This window comes from Cucurbita moschata, unplaced genomic scaffold (genome assembly GCF_002738365.1).
Source record: "Cucurbita moschata cultivar Rifu unplaced genomic scaffold, Cmos_1.0 Cmo_Scf00021, whole genome shotgun sequence".
NCBI classification, from domain to species: domain Eukaryota; kingdom Viridiplantae; phylum Streptophyta; class Magnoliopsida; order Cucurbitales; family Cucurbitaceae; genus Cucurbita; species Cucurbita moschata.
In genome coordinates, this window is record NW_019268537.1 from 3,598,418 (window position 1) to 3,622,114 (window position 23,697).

Genomic DNA, 23,697 nt, shown 5'->3' on the forward strand with positions numbered 1-23,697 from the left:
TCCTTCAATCTCTCTAATAAAATGATAATGCATCTCAACATACTTTGTTCTACCTTGAAACATCAAATTTTCTACGAGAAGAACCGCAAATTCATTGTTCGCAATGAGATGATATTTGATAGTCAATTTTCTGGTGCAAATCCTTCGTTAAGAGTTTCAACCAACCATGTACTTTCTTGAGCTGCTCTAGTCGTCGCTCTGTACTCTGCTTCTGTAGTTGACAATGAGACTGTTGATTGCCTTTTTCTATACCAAGAAATTATTCTGGAACCGATCTTGAATACATACTCGATGCTTGATCTTTAGGTATCGTGATATCATGCATAGTCAGCATCACGGTATCTAGCTAGCTTGTAGTTTTCGTTTCTTTTGTACAAAAGATCATAATCAATTATACTTTTGAAACATCGCAAGATTTGTTGAGCCGCATCTAAATGAAGTTTCTTTGGACTTTGCATGTACTATCTAATGACTCCAATTACATTTTCAAATCTATTTGGTTGGTTCATGTAGATCTCCTTGTCTAACTCTCCAGGTAAGAAAGCATTTTTCATATTCATCTGCCATAATTTCCAATCTTTACTTACTACAAGTGTTGGAGGAACCTATACGATTGTGATCTTTGTCACTAGACTAAACGTTTCGTCATAGTTTAGGTCATATTGTTGAGAGAACCCTAGAGCTATCGTTCGAGCCTTGAATCTATTAATTGATCCATCCGAGAGACACATTATTTCGTAAGTCTTGCAAGAGATGAGTTTGATATCTCCTAGCCTTGACACTAGTTCTTGTTGGGAAAGGAATGTTGAAAGAGATAGGAAAAGATAAAATAGATCAAATTTGAAGTGCTTATTATTGTTTCCTCACTATGCTTAAATACTTAAGCAATTCCAATATTTATAGGCTTATACACTAACTAGAAATAATAAATTATGGAAATCCTAGATAAATTCAAATCTACTAATAATCTCCTAAAATCTTGGTACTTTGAATATTTTGATTCATATCTCAACTATTTTAAATCATATCTCAATTTTGAATACTTTAAATCATATCTCAATACTCCCCTTGACAAAACCTTAATAAGTATGTCTGCTTTAATCCGTATAATGTTTGTCTTAGCTTGTATACCTTTGTTTATTTGTCTTTCTTTATGAATCCATCTGGTTGTGTTACATAGACCTCTTCTTGTAAATCTTCATCAAATTGATAAACAGGCTACCACAATGGACTACATCTCCCATGTAAATCTCCATAGAACTTTGTTCCAATTTTTCTCAATGGACTGCATCTCTTCTACCATGGCTTTCTTTCACTCTTCTTTTTCAACTACTTCTTAACTCATAGGGTCTGAAACAGTAAAAGCAAATTGACATGGTGCATATATGTTAGCTGAAGATTTATACTTCCTTGGAGGTGTCTCAACTGAAAATTCTTCAAGAGGAGAGTTGCTATTTAGTGGTGCTGAAGATGATGATTTGACAAATTTTGTGTTGCAGTGGAGACACTAAGATATGTACTGGAGTTGACCCTTGTCTCTTCATCTGTAGAAACTTCAACTGTAATCTCTTTTATATTTCAAAGTTGCACCTTAATTCTTTGCATCTCATCAAGCTCTTGGAATAAAGATTTGATGTCCGTCATATGGTTCGACCATTCGCTATCAACAAACCATAAGTCACCTTCTTTTGAATTAATATCAATACACGTCATAAAAAACTTTTATTCTTCTTCGTTTCTGCTGCAAAATTCATTTGTTGATCTTTATACCAACAATCAACTTCTGTGTTGATCTTTATACCAAAAATCAACTTCTGTATGCCCATTCCTTCTGCAATGGTAGCCACCACATGGTCAAACTTTGGAATTAAGCTTCTCAACACATTTGCAACAATTGTTTCTCTGAAATTTTCTCTCCATAGATACGCAACTATTGTTTCTCTGAAATTTTCTTTCCATAGGTACGCATCTGACTGACTATTGTCATTGCTCTTGACAAAAAGTCAGCAATTGATTCACCCTTCGTCATGAACAGAGTTTCAAAATCATGTCTTAAAGATTGCAATTTCATTGTTATGACCTTTGAATATTCTTGAAACTTCTTTTGCAGAATTGACCATGCTTATTTTGATGTGGTTGCTGCTGCAATTCGTGAAAAAATAGTCTCATGAATTGCTTGCTGAATAATGAACAAAGCGTTTGGTTTCTCTTAATCTCTCCTTTTCTTTTATTGTGGATTCTAATACATCAACGAACCTGTGCTCCACCAAGTCTCATAGCTCTTGCGATTTGAGCAATGTCTTCATCTTGATGCTCCACCACTCATATTTCTCACCATTAAAAATTGGTAACAGTGGTGCAAAGGAAAAAAACCAGCTACTGCCATTTTCGTTGTGAAAAAAATAATCACTCACTCTCGTGTTGATAGGAACTTGGCTCTGATACCAAATTTGTTGGGAAGAGAATATTGAAAGAGATAGGAAAAGATAAAATATATAGAAGCTAATGCTTTATTATTGTTTCCTCACTTAATGCTTACCCAATTCCAATATTTATAGGCTTATACACTAACCAAAGATAGTAAATTATGGAAATCAGAGATAAATTGAAATCTACTAACAATCTCCTTGAATATTGGTACTTTGAATACTTTGAATCATATCTCAACTACTTTAAATCATATCTCAATTTTGAATACTTTGAATCATATCAACAGTTCTCAAGTTCGATTTTGTTCCAAGGCTATAATTTATTCCTCCATTGCCCGTTGCCAAGTCGAATTTTGTGATGTTTTTTCATACATCTCTGGCTCTTTTAACTTTATCTTCTATAATAGTTGTATTGACATACTTTGAATTTGACTTTTGAATTCTTTTTGACCGTCTAAGTTGTTTAGGTGCTATTTCCTTTTCACCGAGTTCACTTCATTGAGTCACGTCCTGCTCACCAACATTATTGTCACTTGGATATTTAGACACATCAAAGCTTAACCAAATGTGTACATTTTTCTCCCCCATTTGCTTAGTCATGGCTTCTTGACTTGCTAGCAAATTTTCAAACTCTATAAGTAATGGTTGAGCATGTCATCCTTGTATAGCAATAACGAAGCTTCTATATTCTTGTTGCAATTCGTGGATAATGATCCTCTTCGTTCGAGCTTTTCCAATGACGAACTTCGGTCTAGTTCAATAATCTCCCAACAGATCGACTTGACTCTATGGAAGCATTAGGCAATGCTCATGTCACATTGTGAGATTGTCGTTCTCAAGAAGTTGTAGCCTCGTATCGTTCTCCTTTAAGAGCAACATCACGAATGTGATCCATGCTTCTTTCGATGTCTTGTCATCCCAAATGTGCTCTATCATCTTTTCTCCGATTGTCGTCTTCAAGGTAAACATTTACTTTGCCTGCTTTGATTCTCCATTTGCTCAAGGCACCATTAGAATCCTTCTCTAGTGGTGTAGTTTCACTCTTGCCAATGTCCTTCTAAAAGTTTTGTCCTTGTAAATAGGACATCATGCATGTTGCCTACGTGTTGTAGTTGTTGTTGTTGTTGAGTTTCTTGATTTCTCCGACGATTTTGAAAATCACCAATCGTGTTGGGTATACCTCAGAAATACTAAATAAGCTATTTTGACACAACTTGCAGAGTCACAACTACTCACGACAAAGAAACTCACTCACTAATAATCTCAAGAATAGGTTTGCAAGAAGAGGTCTATGTAGCACAACCAGAGAAATTCATAAGAAAAAAAGCAAAGAAACAAAGGTATACAAGTTGAGAAAGCCATTGTACAGATTCAAGCAGGTCCCTTGAGTTTGGTAGAGCAAAATTGATGGATATTTTAAAAAAAATACATGAGAAGTCAGAATGAAACTACTTTATAGGTAAAGAAGGAAGGTATAAGTGATATTATCATTATCTACTTTTATATTATGATATCATTTATGCTAGCTCTTTTAATTTTAATGAACAACTAGTAGATATACTTTCTAGTACTTCCAAATTTAAATAAGGGGATAGTTTCCAAAATTTATAGGTTTGTTTGGTGAGTAGGATATGTGGCTTATATATGGGACATTGGAGGTGAGTAAAACAATAACAAAGCCTTTGCAACTCTGATTTCATTTTGTCTTTAGCTATATATATATTATTTATTATTATTATTATTATTTTTTCTTTTACTTAATTTATGGATACGAAATATTAATAGAAATGGGCTTATAGCTCTTTTATTTGAGTTTATTAGATAACCATAAACTATAAACTAAAAATTACTTGAAAGGTCTGGAATACATTTAAGGAGTGATTTCTTGGCAATGATAATACCAACGTCTTCTCCCATATCTACATCTTCTTCCTTCGTTCCATTTGGCAGTTTCCAATCAAAACACCGCAAGAGGTTAGCCAGTGCCAACTCCACGGTAAGGATTGCCATGTTCATCCCAGGACATATTCTTCGCCCGCCTCCGAAAGGTATTAACTCGAAGTTTTGTCCTTTGTAATCGACATTGCTTTCTATAAACCTCTCAGGAAAGAACTCTTCTGGGTCAGTCCAGGATTGTGGGTCTCGTCCAATGGCCCACACATTAATGTGAAGATGAACCTTGGGGTCAATATCGTAACCGTTGAGCTTAAAAGGGGAGATAGTTTCTCTTGGAACTAAAAGAGGGGCTGGTGGATGCAATCTCAGAACCTCCTTCACTACCATTTTTAGATACTCAAACTTTTCTAGGTCGACCTCTTTCACTGAATCTTCTTTTATGCAACTTCTGATCTCGTCTTGGAGCTTCTTCATCACCCTTGGGTTCCTAACCAACTCTCTCATGGCCCAAATAATGACGTCTGCTCCTGTTTCTACTCCCGCTATAAAAATATCCTAGAAAACCATATATCCAAAGATTAAAATAATCCAGACTCCTAATCTTGCTAAACACTCTAAAAAGAATCTCTAATTTTAGGTTACCAATTTTAGGTTACCTTGATGAGTGCTTTAATGCAATCTTGGGTGACTTTTAGTGCATCAGATTCAGCGCTTTCCCTCTCCATTCTCAACAAAACATCAACAATGTTTTCTTCGTTCTTAGAAGTCTTCTTGAAGTTGATACGATCGTCGACCACATGTTGAAAAAAGGCATCCATCTCAGCAAAGCTCTTCTCCAGCCTCCCATGAACACCATTCAACCGATCAATAATCCAACCGAAAGTAGGAATGAAATCAGTCATGGAGAAGCTTCCAATTGCTGCAACTGCTCTCTTTATAACACGTTGAAAGTGTTCATCATCTAATTTTCCCCCGCTGAAAATGCTTCCGAAAGCAACTCTTGTTGTTATATTTGCTGTGAGAGAATAGGATTTCTGAGTCAGATCGATTGGAGATGAAGCAGAAGAGGATTGAGTGATAGAGTTTACAAGCCGACCCACTTCCTGTTCTCTAATTTCCCGAAAAGATTCCACCCGCCGAGAAGTGAAGAGCTCGAGCATACAAATCTTTCGAACGTTCCTCCAGTGATCACCGTATGGAGTGGAACTTATGTCAAGATAGTTGTACGCAATTCTTCTGTTGGCGTGTAAGAGAGGGCGGCTGCAAGAAGCAAGGTCATGAAATTTAAACAACTCTCTTGCAGCAGCGGCAGAGGAGATCACGATGGTTGGGACAGAGCCCAATTGGAGGAGCATGACGGGGCCATATTTTTTTGAAAGCTGAGAGAGAGAGCAATGAGGGAGGGAGCCAATGAGGTGCAGATGGCCCAACAAAGGAAGCTTTGGAGGGCCTGGAGGAAGAAGCTTGTTGTTGGGTTTTGCCTGTTTTCTTATGATTTTAAGAAGGAATAGAGAAGAACACAGGAAGAGCAGAGGAACCCAGATGAAAAAATCATTAGTAGACATCATTGTATCAACTCTAAGCATTTCCAAGCTCTATTTTGCGAGATATAAAGAGTAGAATGTGGAAGGAGTAATATTTGTGGGGTAGGGTGATTGAGCTATTTTGGGCCACAGAGACTGCAATAATTGTTCTTTCACAACATCATATAGATTATCATATAGATTTGTATTGAGATGATGACTTTGAAGTTGGTATACACATTTTATGGCATTTTTAAAATTGGTCCATTGTAATGCAAATAGTCTCTCCACTATTCCTAAGGACTCCCACAGATTTGAGAGTCACTATCTTTTGAGTGAAGAAACTTAGATGGTTAGACAATTACGATACTTAGATGGTTAGACAATCACTATCGTAGACGAACACGATTCTCTACAATGGTATGATATTATACACTTTGAGCATAAGCTCTCATGGCTTTGTTTTGGGTTTCCTCAAAAGTCCTCATACCAATAGAGTTAGTATTTCTCACTTATAAACCCATGATCATTTCCTAAATTAGCCACGTAGAACTTTAGTCAAACAAACTTTTAAAGTGCAGTTAGAAGAAACAAACTTTTAGAGCTTGATCACATCCATCGAACTTTAACTTTCCTAGGAAATTGGACGATTCTGAGTTGTAATTCAGATTTTTTCATCCCATATTTGTTATATATATATATATTTTGAAGATCTCATATTTAAAATTTATGGTTTTAAAAAGTTTTTGGATTATTTAGGTTTAAAATATTTTTTTGAGGAATATACTAAAAAAAATTAAAAAAATTGAATGAGCCAAGTTTCTTTTTAAAAAAAATGGTTAATCATCACATGACTATAGGTTTTAGCGAGCTCATTTTAATCTTAGTACGATCTCCTGTGAAGTAAGAGACCAAAGCAAGAAATAATTTTTTTTAACATCCCAATAACACTCCTTTGAGAAACAAAACTGACCCAAAATTAGTTTGAGAGTAAAACCATTTCGAGGTGTTTTTTTACGAGCACGTGTGTCGATTCATCAAATTTAAACATTCCACACCAAGCTATCGAAAAATATTGGTTGTAACTTAATTTTTTCATCAAATGCTTTAAATGGCCCAAATAAAGTTTTTTGCATTCAAATTTAGGTTGTAAGGTCTTGTATGCATGACTACAAGTTTTTAAAACGAGTCAATTGCACTCGTTTAAGAAACAAAAAAAGTCACTATGGTACTCCTATGAAAAATGGCCCAAAAATGAGACCACTTTGGAGTGTCCTAATACGGAATGCGTTTGTTAATTTCATCAAACTAGAATAATTTCACAAAATAATAAAAAATTATTCACCGTAACACATGTTTTTAACCTAATGCTGCAAATTCCTTGAGTAGGGTTTTCTCGTCTGAGTTTGAGTTGTAAGGTCAAGTGCACATTACTAAAGGTTTTTCTGTCATAATTTTAGTCTTAGTACAATCACCTGTGAATATAGTAAGAGACCAAAATGAGAAGACATCTTTCTAAACGTTCCACCGACACTTGTTTGAGAAAAAAAAATCACCAATAATACCTCTACGAAAAATGACCTAATGAATGGGAGTGAAACTAATTTGATATATTTTTCTATGGCATATATGTGTCAATGTTATTAAATGCCGGGCTTAAAGATGTATATCATATTTTAATCATAACAAATTTCATTTTCCTTCTTGGAGACTTGACTACATAGTTTTACTGGATTGCACCTATTTAGCAAAAAATTGTTAGAGACTTACATTGACTAATTAAAAAGAAGGAGATGACAGTAAGGAATATTATCTTCATTGTCATTAGACTTTTTTTTTATATAATAAAAAGTAAAGTAACGAGAGCTTATAGTGAAAATTCATTGTTCTATCTCTAGCATCCGTACTACTTTTATTTTAACCAAATTCCTTCTACCATCTGCCCGATCTTGGAGTTCGTTCACATCACAAAAGTCAACGTATTTTAATTGTTACAAATTAGATTTAATATCTATGACAAAAAGTTATCAATTATTTTAATATGAAAGGCATGTTATTATCTCTTACTACTGCATTATTTAGGTAGGTAATGGATTGCATCACTAGATTGTATTATTTTTCCATAGCATATGTAAGAGTTATTTATAAAGTATCCAGATATTATGTAATTGCAATGGATATCTATTCATTGATTTTATACCTAGTAGGTAGAATTTTATTTGAGAAATTTGGATTCAATATAAAAGATAAAAAGAAAAACACATTTCTATGCTAGTTTTTTTAGTTCGACATTGTGGAGGCGAAAGATTTGAATCTTTTGATCTTTTAGTCAGTTGAGCAACACACATGTTAACTACGTCGTTGTAGCGTGACAGCCAAACCCAACAACCCCAATTATAGCCTCAAGACCCTTCTGATTCACCACAACACGATCCACACATATTATGCCACCATTCGATTGTTTGAGGCTTCGAAACTCGGACTGTGACTAAAAAGACAAAATTGAAAAAAAAATAATAAAGAAAAGAAAAGAAAAAGAGGTTTGTTGTTTCAAATATTACAAGGAGATACAAATATACAAAGAAATAAAAAAATAAAAAAAGAAGAATAAAAAACGACTGAAAACGGATTGACGCTCCAGAACGACCCCTTCTGTGACCGCACAGCTCTCAAACGCTCCTCCACCTCGACTGGCAGCTTGTGAACATCTGAAAAAGGAAGGAAAAGAGGGATGAATATAAAAATTAAACTCAGTAAGCCACCTATTTGTAGACTCTCATCGCATTCTAGGCTTAACAGATTCTCACGGGCTTCTCACTGGCTCTAGGTAGTCTGGTTCTGGTCATATCGTGTTGGAGCTATTCTAATCATTCGTCCTTTTATTTAAATTCTAAGAGTTCCTTATGATGAGTTGTGAATGACCGATGTCTCTCTATGAGGCACTAACTCATGCATGGCTATCTGAGACTATATGACATCTCATCTAGGGCTGTGCTAAATATCTCCCAGGCCCACAGTAGTGTTGAATACCTAGGGGGCGTGATCCCTCCCTTATCCCATACAGCTAATGGGTTGTACGATGGGGGTCTATCGTTTTCCATGTGAAATAACTAGGAACAGTAGGTTCTGATCTGGAACCCTTGTTCCCCCACGAAGCTATTAACACCGTTCACACAACTAACAGCCTAAGGATGCTCCTAAGGTAGTTCGTATGTTATGGTGGACTGTTAGGTTACTAGAGAAAATGTTAGGTCTATACTTAGTGACTAGTCACTTTAACCACAAGTCCGTGTGCTTAACATAATATTGGATCATGGAAATTGATTCAGTGTGCACACAACCATTATCTAGCATCATCATACATAATTCATAAAAAATAAATATACATGCTCAATGGGACGATAACATCCATCAAGCTCCCGGAGTGCAGAGTTTACAAATTCTCATACTCCTTTCAGCATGAATTAAACACATACATGTATAGCAAAAGCTTAAAGCATAATTGCAACACTCAGATAATTCTCATAATGCTTCACATAATACATCCATACTAAAAATTTTTCGAACCTTCTCCGATAAGAAATTTGAGCTTGGAAAATGCACGTGTCAACCATGTAATTAACCATTTAGATTTCCATGAATAATACTTGTAGGAATCACTTGAACTAAGCATGCATGTTGTCAAACCGATAATCCTAGATACTCGAACCTAGTGGATTAGTATATAAGCCATGGAAAAAGAATAAAATAAGAAAACTAATGGTACTTAGAATCAATTGACTATGAAATTACTTTAGGTTGAGATTGTGATATTGTTTTGTTTGTATGTGTAAGGAGGAAGGGAAATTTGTGAAATCTGCGCTCTGGGTGAAGTTGGATGTTATCTCCCCATCGAGCATGCTTGTTTATCTCCCCATCGAACATGTTTGTTAATATTGCATGAACTGCTGCATCTTAACTCAACTGCATGATTACTTTTGTTGTCTTTCTTGTTGAGAATAGGAAGAAACGACGAGTCTAGACTAGGGCACTTGAGACTAAGTAGGCTAGACAAAGACCTAAAACAAGATACATCTAGGAACTGTGCATTCAGGTTCGAGAGATCTTGCGAGAGAATTCTAGAAATGAGTGAATCCAAGTCTAAGCCTACAAGATCTACTCTAGAAAGACCTAGAAGGACACCAAGGTAACTAGAGACAACCGAGTTAGCTTGCCAGACTTGAGCAGTGTGAATAGTGTCACCAGAACCTCCTTTTCCCTCTATGCTCTGATACCGTAACATTGAGACTACACTCTGATACTAGGATTGTCGAACTAGGCTGAGCCAGATAAGATAGTGTGATTTGTGCCCCCGACCTAGTGGTGATAGCTAAGGGGTCTCTTAAACAGGACTTCTGAGCTATAAAAACTTGTCCATGGGTAGGGGAGCGTGGGACAACATAGGATGACCTAGTAGCTGACTGACACAGAGAATCCCAACCTCTGATTTTAGTGGTAGTATGGTCCCGTGGGAAAGTATTCAACAAACCTCCACATATGATGTTTAGAGAGCAACACCGATTCAAATCTAGCCATATTGTTCCCTCAGTTTTACTCACGAGGTCGCGCCTCATCCCAGGACACTGATCATCGACTGCATAAGATGGGCAAGCGACCTAAGTTGTAGAAAAGAAAGAGTTGGAGCTTAGATCGCACTCCCTAGAATCCAAATATAAGGTTGTGGATACCTATTAGGATAAGAATGCGAAAAGAGCCAACAAGTAGGTTACTTACTGTAACACCCGAACCCCAACGAGACTTAAAACCTAAGATTTCCCCTCTAAGTTGAACTTCTGAGATTTTATTGAGGATCTTAGAGACTGAATTTTGAGATGAGGTAAAAGAGAAAAATGTTTAGAAATACCTCAGAAACTCAAGAAAAATATAAAAAGAAAAATGGTGAAAAATTAGAAAAATGGTCCAAGTCAATCTGGGAGGGGTAATTGGATCATTCTGCCATCTTCCTCCTTAAGAACGTGAAAGGGAGGTTAGTCAAAAATGAATAAAAGAATAGAAATAGAAAGGGTAAGGAAAGAGAGGAAAGGAAAAGAAAAAGAAAAGAAAAAGAAAAGAGAGAAAGAAGGTTCTAGAGAGAAGGAGAAGTAACCGCTACTTCCAATCCGGCCACAAGGAGTCCGATTCCAGCGAGATTTCTCCACAAATCTTTTGCAGAACCTATAGGAAGCTTTCTTGACCCTTGAATCATTCAAAACCGTCAAGGAACGAAGAAATTCGTAGGTAAGTTCTTGATCCTTTGTTTTCGGATTTTACTCAGATCTATGAGAAATATTGAGAGTTAGATTTTGAAATTTGAGTATGTTAATCCAAAGAGGATTACGCTCATAATCCATGAAGGAAGTCTTGATAGATTCAGATCGGAAATAGGAGTTCCGGCTTTCAGTTAGAAATAAGTTACAAAAAAATACCTATATGTAGATGGATATGAGATCTATAAATCTCGTGAAGGAATCACGTTGATCCGAGTTGTGTAGAAAGAAATAGGAAAATGCAAAGAAAATAGAAAATAATCGGTTTTCTGGAAAATCACAGAGATAAGAGGAAGAAGACGAATGGCGGAGGGACGCGTGTCAGGAAAGGAGAGGGCCGCGCGTCACCGAAAAGATGAATAGCGGGGGAAAATTTACGAAAAATGCTGCGTCAGGTAGGGTTTAAAATCGGCGCCCGCTACCAGATCCGTGAACCCGTGCGCGACCCGAACCTGCATCTACCACGCGTCAGTGTGGGAAAATTTGTAGGAACCCGCGTGCGTCTAGATTCGAACACACACCTGCTTCTCAGTGGACCAGTCAGCCCTCGCCACGTGGCGACAAACCAGCGCGCGACTCCATCCCCTCAGCGCGTCCGTACGCGCGCGTGGGAAGTCCCTTCGGCGCATGGGGCGCATGAACCAACACGTGAGATCTATTTTTATCCCGATTTGACTTCCGTTCGACTATTTTTCATCCAGTTTGATACTGATCTAAGTCTAACTTGAATTATGACCTATCAAGGAAATTCTAGAATTTTTGGAACCTTTTCCAGCAAATAATTCGAGCTTGGGAAGGCACGCGTCAACCATGTAAGTAGCCATTTGGATTCCCACGAGTAGTACTTGTAGGAACCGCTAGGAACAAGCATGCATGCTACCACCCATTAACTTAGCTAGCTGGACCTAGTATATTAGTATGGAAACTACGAAAATGAAATGATTAAGGAAAGCTAGATATGAAATGTTTATTAAATCTGTTTGATTGAGATTCTGATAAAGTATGTATGGATGAGGAGGATGGGAAACTTGTAAAAGCTGCGCTCCAGGTAAAGATGGACGTTATCTTCCCGTTCAGCATGTTTGTTAATATTGCATGAATTGCTGCGTGTGAACTCTTATGCATGATGATTGCCTGTGTTATCTTTCTTGATGAATAGGAAGAAATTATGAGCTTAGATTAGAGTGCTTGTGACTAAGTAGACTAGATGAGACCCTAGATTGGGGGGACCTCTAAAATACCGTGCAATTAGACCCACGAAATGATTACCGGCGGATCTAGAGCCCAGAATTCCAAACCCGATAGGTTTGTGAGACCAGGCACGAGAATCCTAGAGATTCATGAATCCAAGTCTAAGCCACCAAGTTCCAACCTAGAAAGAATAATAGGTCACCACGGTAACTGTAGGTAGCCCGCTAGAGTTGAGCAGTGTAGATAGTGTCATCAGAACCTCCACTTCCCTCTCTCCTCCGATACCGTACCATCGAGACAGAGCTCCGGTACGGAGATCGTTGAGCTTGACAGATCCGGATAAGGAAGTGTGACAGGTTCCCAGACCTAGTGGTGATAGCTAAAGGGTCTTCTGAATAGGACTCCTGGGCCGTAGAAACCCGTCCCTAAGCGGGGGACGTGGAGCCACATAGGATGACTCAGTAGCTGACCGGCACACAGGGGGTCGTACCCCAAATTTAGTGGATGTATGGTCCCGTGTGAGGGTCGTCAGCTAACCTCTACGGATGATGTTCAGAGAGAGTCACGTATTCAGATCCAGCCATACGATCCCCTCAGATTTACTTATGAGGTCGCGTCTCACCTCAGGACACTGATCATTTTACTGCTTAAGATGGGCAAGCCTCCTAAGATACAGAAAAGAGAGTTGCAGCTTAGATCACTCTTCTTAGAAACACAAGAAAGACCGTGGATACCTCCCAAGATAAGGATGCGAAAAGAGCCTACAAGTAGGTTGCTTACTGAGTATATTTTTATACTCACCCCTTTCTCCCCTTTTTTTTTCAGGTACCAGTTGATAAGGGGAGGTGTTCGAGAGCTGCACTGTCACAGAGGGATGACGTTCCGGAGCGTCAGTCCCTTGTCGGTTTTTTAGAGTCCTTCGTCCGTTTTCATATTTGGAGTCTTTTGTATTTCATTTTGTATTTGCAAGTACTATCTGTAACATTTGACTTTGATTTTATATTTAATTTTGGTGTTCTTGATTTCCTTTTCTCGTTTTAAATTTTGTCGGATTTCTATCTTCTATTTTATTTTCTTTTTATTTTTATTTGTCTTTGATTTTGTCTTTTTAGTCACGATTCGGTCTTTCGAAGCCTCAAAAGTCGGGTCGTGACACTTACCGAGTATTCTTATACTCATCCCTTTCTACTCTTCTTTTTTAGGTGAATGACACCATGAATCTAGGCGAAAGAGCGTTCAATAGTCCTTAAGCCACAGAGGAGTCTCAAGGCGTCTAGGAGTCTGGACATATCATGCATGATTACCTCATACATTTTGTACCTCACAAACTTCTTTTATGAAATTCATGGCATAATCGGTTAGTCTCGCTTTTGATTTTGAGTTTTGAATTTTGGGTTGTGACAAAAATATTGTAATTTATCACTGTTTGAAGACTAACCATTTCCTTCTGGTATTTTATCCATTTTAATAGTTTTGCTTTATGGAAAGAAACCATCGTTGAACCTTTCTTTTTGAAGAAAACACTTCCAACTCTTTCTTAAGACTAATCGAGATACTATGTCGAAACTATTACACTCTTGCATTAAGGTAGGGTGGAGGGTATTTATAATAGAGGCTAGACAATTTTTTTTTTTTTTTTTTTTTAATTTCTAACCATTTATTCCAAAAATACTTAAATTCTTTCTTTAAAATCTTAGGTATCTTTATTCTTAGAATGTCTAAATCATTTTACTAAAGTATTCAGATATTTTTATTCATATATCTAGATATTTATTCATAAACTTAAACTTGGTAGACAATTGACTCGTGCAATGGTTGGGCTTGACCTAATTGGGCCGATGATGATATTTGAACTCTCCAAAACACTAGTCCTAATTAGTTGCACCATGTTGAGTTAACAGCAAAAACCCTCGTATTTGTCAGTATTCAGCCCGGTAGACAAGTTTGTCACTTGGTCATCCATATTTTTCGTTCAAGACTTTCACTATAATATAATGGTAATGCACCTTCACATGTTTTGTTTTTGCATGAAACCTCAAATTTTCTGCTAGGCGAATCGTAGATTTGTTATGTGATATTGGATAGTAAATTTTATAGTTTAATTCTTCTATTAAGAGTTTCAGCCATGTACTTTCTTGAGCTTCTCCAACGGTTGATATGTACTCTGCTTCTATTGTCAATAATGATTTTGTTGGTTGTCTTTCGCTACACCAAGAAATTTTTTCCGAACCGAACATGAACACATACCGGGTGCTTGATATTTGGGTATCGTGATATCCTGCATAGTCAGTATTATAGTATCCAACTAGCTTGTAGTCTTCGCTTCTGTTGTACAAAAGACTATATTCAATTGTATGTTTGGCATATCTCAAAATCTGTGGAGCCACGTCCAAATGAGGCTTGTTTGAACTTGAATGTACCCACTAATGACTCCAACCCCAAATTTAAATCCTTTTGTTAGGGTATAGGATATTTATAGTAGAGTTTAGACAATTTGTTTCTAAAATATCTATCCATTTATTCCTAAAATAAATATTATCTTCGTTTCTAAAATACCTAAATCTTTTTTTCTAAAATAATTAGTACCCAAATTATTTTTCTAAACTATTTAGATTTCTTTATTTCTAAAATATCTAGATCTTTATTTATAAACATTATAGACAATTGGCTCATATAATTATTTGGCTTGATCTAATTAGGTCAATAATGCATTTTATTAGAGTTCTAGAAAGCTTCGATAGAAGTTGAAATTTTTACGTTGAATTTCTGCCATCTTTCAGATATGTCATGAGAAAATAAGTGGAAGTCGTTAATGAAGTAATTAGCTATAAGATACTGTTTATCTTTTATTTGAGTACCTTAATTCCATTGCATAACCATAAACGACAAACTTCAGATTAGTTAAAAGTAAGGAACTGGAATAAGCCTAAGCAGTGATTTCTTGGCAGCCCCAAGACCAGCGGCCTCTTCCATATCAACATCTTCTTCTTTCATTCCATCTATCAGTGATTTCTTTTATGCAACTTCTGATTTCGTCTTGGAGCTTCTCCAACACTCTCGGGTTCCTAACTAGCTCTGTCATAGCCCAAACAATGGTGCGCTAGAAAAATATCGTGGAAGCACACACAACCAAAGAAAGAAAGAAAATAGAACATGGTTGTGTCAAACGGATCCTAAGAAATTATGGGATTTAACGGTTTGCTATTTTTCAAAAGAAGTTTAGGTTATCATGATAAGTGGTTTGATGCAAGGTTAAATTTGTAATTAATCTAATGAAAATGAAAAAAAAAAGAGAAAGTTTTTTAAAAAATTTATTAATATTTAAGATCCATGCAACTAAAGATGAGTCATTTTTCCTTCTCCCAAACCATGGGAGGGTCCGGAGCCCAAAGGAGTAAAACTCATTTTCCTTTCAAGCCACACATAAAAAAGGATTTACCTTTCAAAAGTCCAGTTCTATTGCGAACAAAGTTGTTGATTCGTTATAGATAATTATTGTTTTAAATATATTTGTACAAATGAGCAGAGTTCGATCTAAATGCCAAATAACTTGCGTGTTCATAACAAATATGTTAATAAGGATTTTTTTCTTTTTTCTTTTACAACAATTTCGTTAAAAGAAATGCAAAATGACATAATTAAGAATTTTTAATGTATCAAATATGATAATTAAAATTGTCAATACATTGGAAGATAAATGTTATACTCCTATCTTCAATGAAATGTAATGTAATTGACAAATGTTAATTGTAATTATATTTTCTCAACCACGTGCTTCCAATTATTTGTTCTAGAGATTATTTTTTCTCAATGTCGATTTTAAACTTTTTAGATTTTAGGTTAGAAAAACTCCGAGCAAGAAATTAAAACAAGAAAGAAGCTCTTAGACATTACCAATTTCAATGATATGTTTTTGGAGTTTTTAGCTTTTTTGGTGTTAAAGTCTTATATTTATGACCAATTATGTTTTATCTTTGGAATTTTGGGTTTAGTACAATATCTTAACAATTCTCTTGGGAACAAAGTATTTTAAAAATGGACAATACCTTAAAAAAAAAGTAAATAGTAGATAGAATTAAAAAAAAAAAAGAAAAAAACTTTTGGAACTTTTATTTTATTTTTTATTTTTAAAAAGATATGTCCAATTGTGAAACTTTAACTACCTCTAATTAAAATTTAAATTGATCAATGTTCATTAATGGTGGATTAATGGTGGAGTATGAATTTGTTGATATACTAGAACCTAGGGTAGAAAAAAATAAAAGGCTAAGAGAAACCAAGAATGATACCTGTAAATGTTTGTTGAATCCACCACACCTAAACGGCGGTGGTGAGAGTTCTCTTATTTATAATTATTTATAGAATACAGAAATATGATAAATTACAAATAATATGGAAATAACAGTGAAAGGAAAGAATAATAAATGAATACAATATATTTGCCTTTAATAAAAGGGCAAATATGGTAAGCCGTAATGTAAGGCAAATATCTAGATATTTGACTTCTAATGAACGGTCAACTATCCTTAACACCCCTCCGCAAGCTGAGCGTCGGATTTGAACAAACGTGAAGCTTGGATCTGAAAAATTCAAAGAGAGGTCGAGAAATACTTTTTGTGAAGATGTCAACAACTTGAACATGAGAGGGTACATATTGTGTGCGAAGTTTGCCAGCGATAACAAGTTCTCGAAGAAAATGATAATCTAGTTCAACATGTTTGGCCCGCTGGTGAGAAATGGGATTAGAGATAAAAAAAAAAAAATAGCACTTTTGTTGTCACATAAGGGTAGAGGCTGCTGTGAAATAGGGACCTTGAGGTCATGCAAAAGATGCGTAACCCAAAAAAGTTTAGCAGCAGTTATGGCAAGAGCACGATACTCAGATTCACAGCTAGACCGTGAGACAGTAGGTTTCTTTTTGGCACTCCAAGAAACGAGATTGTTACCAAGATAAATAGAATAGTCGGATATAGAACGACGGGTATCAGGACAACCAGCCCAATCAGCATCCGAATAAGCAACTAGCGTACTAGGAGCAGTGGATGGACGAAAGGTAAGACCAAAGTGGAGTGTTCCTTTGACATAGCGAAGAATACGTTTGACAGCAAGAAAGTGATCTGAAATAGAGGCATGCAAGAATTGACTGACAGAATTGACAGCATAGGCAATATTTGGACGCGTAATAGTCAAGTACTGAAGGGCGCCAACAAGAGATCTATAGAGAGTAGGATCAGAGAAAGGAGAACCATCAGCAGTCAGGTGTTGAGAAACAACCATGGGAGTGTGGACTGGTTTGCTATCGAGCAACTGAGCACGAGTAAGAATATCTCGAGCATATTTTAACTAACTAATAAAGAGACCATCAAGAGTGGGTGAGGCTTCAAGACCAAGAAAGTAACTAAGAGAACCCAAATCTTTGGTAGCAACTCAGAACGAAGCTTGCGAATAAAGCTGTCAATAAGAGATGAGTTGTTGCCGATAACAATAATGTCATCTACATAAAGAAGCAAATAGATAAAGTTAGATTGTTGATGAAAGACAAAAAGGGACGTGTCAGCGCGACTGCAAGAAAACCCAAGTGTAAGAAGAAATGAGCTAAAACGCTGAAACCAGGCACGAGGAGCTTGCTTTAAGCCATAGAGGGCTTTCTTTAATAGACAAACATGAGTGGAAAATCGAGAATCAATATACACAGAAGGTTGTTCCATATGAACACGTTCAATAAGAGTTCCATTGAGAAAAGCATTCTTGACATCAAGTTGTCGAAGAGGCCATTTATTTGTGACTGCAATAGAGAGCGCAACACGAACAGTGGTAGCTTTGACAACCAGACTGAAAGTGTCAGTGTAGTCAAGACTAGGAACCTGAGTATAACCTTTGGCAACAAGACGAGCCTTGAAACGCTTGACGAATCCATCAGGCAAATATTTAATACGAAACACTCATTTAGAGCCTACGATGTTGGTGTTGGCAGGGCGAGGAACCAAAGTCCAAGTATCATTTTATTGTAACGCTCGAATTTCTTCATTCATGGTACCCACCCAAGCAGGATTCTTAGCCGCAGCTTTGAATCCTTTTGGCTCAGTGGATGCAATAAGAGTAGAAAGAAGTCCAGATGAGCCCAAAAGACCAAGATTTGCTGGATGACGAGTCTTGAATATACCAGCTTTGGCTCGTGTGATCATAGGATGAGTGCCCAAAGAAGAGGAATCAACCGTAGGTTCAATAAAGGTCGAATTAGAAGTCGAGGGTTGCAAAGTGAAACCTTCAAGAGAAGTATCAACCTGCACAGACTCATCCACAAGGTCAGAACAAATATCACATGGGGATGAACTGGATCGAGGAATGTGCGATGATGAAGTGGTAGGGGAGGATGAATCAATATGATAAAGATGTGGTTCCAAGTAATTTGAAATAGGAACAGAGGAAAGAGGTTGGGCCTAGGAGCTAGGGATAGCAGAAATGTGAGTTTCATCAAATTGAGCATGGTGGGTGATATATAGCTTAGTGGTGGCGGGATCAAGATAGCGAAACCCTTTATGAGCAGGACTATAACCCCAAGAAAATACAAGGAATGCTGCGGGGAGAAAGCTTGTTAGGCATATAATCACGCAAATAAGGATAAACACGACAACCAAAGGGATGAAAATTGTCATAATGTGGAGTGTAGCCATATAAGCTGCAGTGCTGAAAGCGTCAACCCAAAAACGAGGAGAAAGGTGAGAGTGAAAGAGAAGAGCCAAGCCAGTCTCAGTCACATGACGATGTTTTCTCTCAGCACGACCATTTTGAACAGGTTGTATATGGACAAGAGAGTTGATGGTGGATGCCAGAATTACGTAAATGAGTTTTGAAACAAGTGCCATCGCTTTGAAATACCTTGATACGAGAAGAATATTAATTTTCCACAAGTTTTTGAAATTGAAGAAAAATATCAAAGAAATCAGATTTAAATTTTAAAGGGTAAAGCCAAGTGAATCGAGAATAATCATCAATAAAAATAACATAATAAAGAAAACCCGAATTTGATTTGACGGGATAAGGACCCCAAAGATCACAATGAATAAGATCTAACACATGAGACGACCTACGTTCATTGCGGGAATAAGGCAATCGATGACTTTTCGCAAGCTGACAAGTATTACATAATGATGGAGAAGGTAATAAAGACGTAAGAGAAAGATGACCTTTTCTATTTAAAAACGAAATAATAGAATGATTGACATGACCGAGACGAGCATGTCATAAATCATATGAAGCACGTAAAGATTTGTTTCTAAGAACTGAAATAAAAGCAGAGTTGCCGCGCTCCAGCACATATAGCCCTCCATCTCTTTTACCGATTGTCACCACCCTTCCTCTTTGACAATTCTAAATAGTAATAAGATTATTAGTAAATGTAACGGAGAGAGGAAAATCATATATTAATTTACTTAGAGAAAGGAGATGTTTAGTGAGGTGAGGGACAACCAAGACATCTAATAAGTGAATATTTAGAACAAAAGAAAGAGTACCGGTGTGGGTAATGGGTAGGGATGCACCATTTCCTACGATCATAGAGTCCTTACCCGTGTAATTTTTAGACTGATCCAAAATAGATGGGTCGGCAGTCATATGGGCCGAAGCCCCAGTGTCCAGAAACCAATCAGCAGCATCGGGTTCAGCAATAGAACATGACGTGTTAAAGGCTTCAACAAGGTGAGCATGAGAATAATCAAGTCAAACATACCGTTGGTTGCAGCGGTCAGCATAATGGCCTTCTTTGCGGCATATTTTGCAGTGAGGTGGGCGACAACCCTAACTTGAGTGGGTTCGTCCTCGATTGGAAGAGTTGTTGTTGTGAGAATAAGAACGACCTCGTTGGTTGCTAAAGGAAGCCGGGTGGCTTCCATGGGTGCGACCACGATTAGTGGTTGTGAATGTTGTAGGAGTGGAGTTAGAGGACTCAAGGGAACATTGGAACAACTCAAAACTTTCAGCTTTAAAGACTAAATTTGCAAAACAGGATATAGGGGTGAGAGCCATCTGAGCAGTAGAAAAAGCTGAAAATTCAGTGCCGAGTCCACGAAGGAACCAGTGCACTTTATCAATGTCCTCGACGGGTCTGCCAATGGCATGAAGTTGGTCACAATTTTTTTTGAAGGCATGGGCATACTCAGCAACAGGTTTGGTGCCACGTTTCATCAACTATAAGTCATCCTTGAGTCTTAGTTCACGAGCTTTCGAATGATGGCTGAACGCAGTTTCCAACACAAGCCAAACATCACGTGCAGTAGAGAGACCAACGACAACAGCCATGGCTTCCTCAGTGAGAGAGGAGAGCAGGAGACAGAGAAGTCGTTGATCGGCTGCTCTCCACACAAATATTTAGGGTTGAGTGTTGAGGAGGTTTCTGGTTCAAAGCGAGGTGGTGGAACTAATGTCTCGACTCTCAAAGAGAGGGAGAAGTTGGCTTTTCCAAAGAAGATAATTGGATGAAGAAAGCTTAGTGATCATATAGATTAGAGTATTGAAAGAAAGAAGATGATAAGAGGATTCAGAAGCCATAGAGAAGAAAGAATCAGAGTTGTTAAACCGAACGGGCTCTGATACCATGTAAATGTTTGCTGAATCCACCACACCTAAATGGTGGTGAGAGTTCTCTTATTTATAATCATTTACAGAATATAGAAATATGGTAAATTACAAATAATATGGAAATAACAGCAAAAGGAAAGAATAATAAATTAATACAGTATATTTGCCTTTAATAAAATGACAAATATGTAAGCCGTAATGTAAGGCAAATATAACGGTCAACTATCCTTTACCATACAAAACTTTTTTCTTTAAAATTATTCAGTATGCAATTTATGGGACTATCTTCTCACGAATTATAGTAAAATTGCAATCTCTTAAACGTGATTTTGAAACTTTGCTCATGACAAATGGTGAATCGATTGTTAATTTTTTGTCAAGAACAGTGGCAATAGTCAGCCAAATGCGCCTATGATAAGTAAATTTCAGATGAGTCAATTGTTAAAAAGGTATAATATATTGAGTGGTTTCAACTTGTGCGAGATTTAATTTCTTCCAAATTTAAGGTACAATCTATTGATTGTTGGACAATTGATGATTGGAGGACATTTTGTTCTATTTGATGACAACACATGTATCATGACAACTAAGAAATGAGGCTAAAAAGTTCTAATTTCCATGACTTCAAATAAGATGTTTCTCTTGGACGTTTTTAACGTGGAAATTTTTGTTCTTACTACTAGATCAAATGATGACTCGACGTTATGACATTTGAGATATGGGCATCTTCAAATGAAGATGTGAAATTAATCAATGATAAAGGTATGATTTTCGGGTTACCAAACATTGGTACAATTAGTTTATGTGAAGGAAATAATTATGACAAGTAAACTAAGAAGTCATTTCCTATTGGATAAGCTAAAGGAGTTTCAACTTGTTTAGAACTAAATTTATGTTGATTTACGTGGACCAATGCAAACTAAATTCTTAGGTGGGAGTGTTTATGTAACGCCCGCTCATCGCCAACGCGATTAACAGGAGTTACTATCGACAATATTAAGAGACTCTGATACCCAATCATAAAATTAAAAATATTTCTGAAAACATCCAGTAAAGTATTTCTATAAAAGAAAAACAGTACTTTACAAAAAACTTAAAACGACTAAGGTAAATTCTTGACAACGGAAACATAATTACATAACAGACCCAGACATGGATTCCCAGTAGTCTCTAGCCCGCTGGTCTCGTCCTCGGCTGACCTGCAGCATCTACATCTGGAAAGAAAAGTTATAATAATTCTGATGAGTAATTAGATTACTCAGTAAGTAGCTAGTTTATCATTCACAGGTTCATAACTAATCTTTCCAGGTGTTTTTACGTTTTATTCATCACTGACTCCTAGTTCTCTTACTAGGGTCATCTGTTCGTTAATGAGGTATCTCAGCTACCTCCAGCTAGGTTACTGACTCTCTCTCGATATGCTTATCTAGAATTTTCGGACTCGTATGTAAGACTCGCTCTCGGTCAAATACGGCCCGTCTACTAATTGCTCTGGCGGCCTGTTTATCTCATATACCAACGGTCAGGAGTACTCATGCTCCCTGACTTAGCACACAGCGCGTTGGCCAGGAACTCCGCGGGAATTAGTAGACTATCATACTCATATAAATAAGCCATAGCTCATCCATCAATAAGCATATCTAGAGTCATAACCTTTCCATTAACATGCATAACATACTCACAGTTACTGCATGCTTCCATACATATATCATGATCAACACGTAGAACATTCTGAAAATCATTTATATCACGCTTACATCACAGGCAAGCAGTCACAATATACAATAAACACTAAATATCATCAAAGTTCATCATAACTTATTAAGCCCTTAATCAGGTAAACAACATACTCACATGTTGTAAAACAAGTTAAGAACGAGTTCAAGGGTCGATACGCTACTTACTTGGTTTCGAACCCCTTTTTCCTCCTTGAATGTACGTTTAATAGTACTTCAACACAATTCCTTCCTATTAGACCTATATTTTATCAATTTCAACATAAATATAGATCAATTTTTGGTAGGACAGGTCAAAAGGAGTCGAACGGGACAAACCGGGAGCCGAAATACCTTCCCACGCGCCCTCACGCGCCAATACAAGGTCGGAGGTTTACTTTCTCACGCGCCGATCCGCGTACAGTCGCACCTCCACTCGCAGCCTTCCCACGCGCCTCGCGTGTCCTTCACGCGCTCGTCTTCAACCTCTCCTCCCTGCAATTTTTCCCAATCTTTCCTGTTAATACCCGTTGTGTCCCGAAGCAAAATTTCATCTCTACAGCTCGAATTTCGTTCCGATTTCTTCTACAACTTTATAGATCTTCTAACTACGGTTCTAACCAGCCTTATTTCATAACTTATTATGCAGTATAACTCAAGATATCGAGATTTAAAGGTTCGGTGATGTGGGTTTTTTCGTTACCTTCGAATTACCGTCTGCTTCAGCTCGGGGCCGTATCCTTTCCTCAAAGGATTCCTCAACAACAACCCCTCTTCCTTTACCCTCGATTGATGTCCAATTTTAAGCAACCAAAAACTCGAATTCTCCAAAAATTTCTTCCTCTGTTTACTGGGTTTCTCTCCATCTCCATACTTCGTTTTTCTTCTCTTTCTAAAGCCTAATCAGGCTCTAATACGCTACCACCTCCCCTAATCACCCACTCATCCCTCTCACGCCTCCAGCTACGCGTCCACCGTCCCTCTTCCTTCTTTACAGCAGCTGCTTGACGCAGCTGCTTCGTTTCCGTCGACTTTTCGTTTTTTTTTTTTTTTAATTTAA

General features: G+C 37.1%; 1 protein-coding gene across 3 annotated transcripts in view; it reads right to left on the bottom strand.

The window, feature by feature from the left end:
* Positions 1-4,218: 4,218 nt before the first annotated feature.
* LOC111458145 (cytochrome P450 71B35-like) overlaps positions 4,219-23,697 on the bottom strand; it is a 40,466-nt gene continuing 20,987 nt past the window's right edge. Inside the window, exons 1-2 of one of the 3 annotated variants that reach the window (XM_023100626.1) lie at positions 4,982-5,882; positions 4,219-4,880 (exon numbers count right to left, since the gene is read on the bottom strand). In XM_023100626.1, coding sequence (XP_022956394.1) covers positions 4,269-4,880; positions 4,982-5,680 — 1,311 coding nt within the window. In that variant the 5' untranslated portion in view covers positions 5,681-5,882 and the 3' untranslated portion in view covers positions 4,219-4,268. Of the gene's footprint in view, positions 4,881-4,981; positions 5,883-15,173; positions 15,345-23,697 lie in introns of those variants that run through there. The other 2 variants (XM_023100624.1, XM_023100625.1) reach the window with 2 other exon arrangements.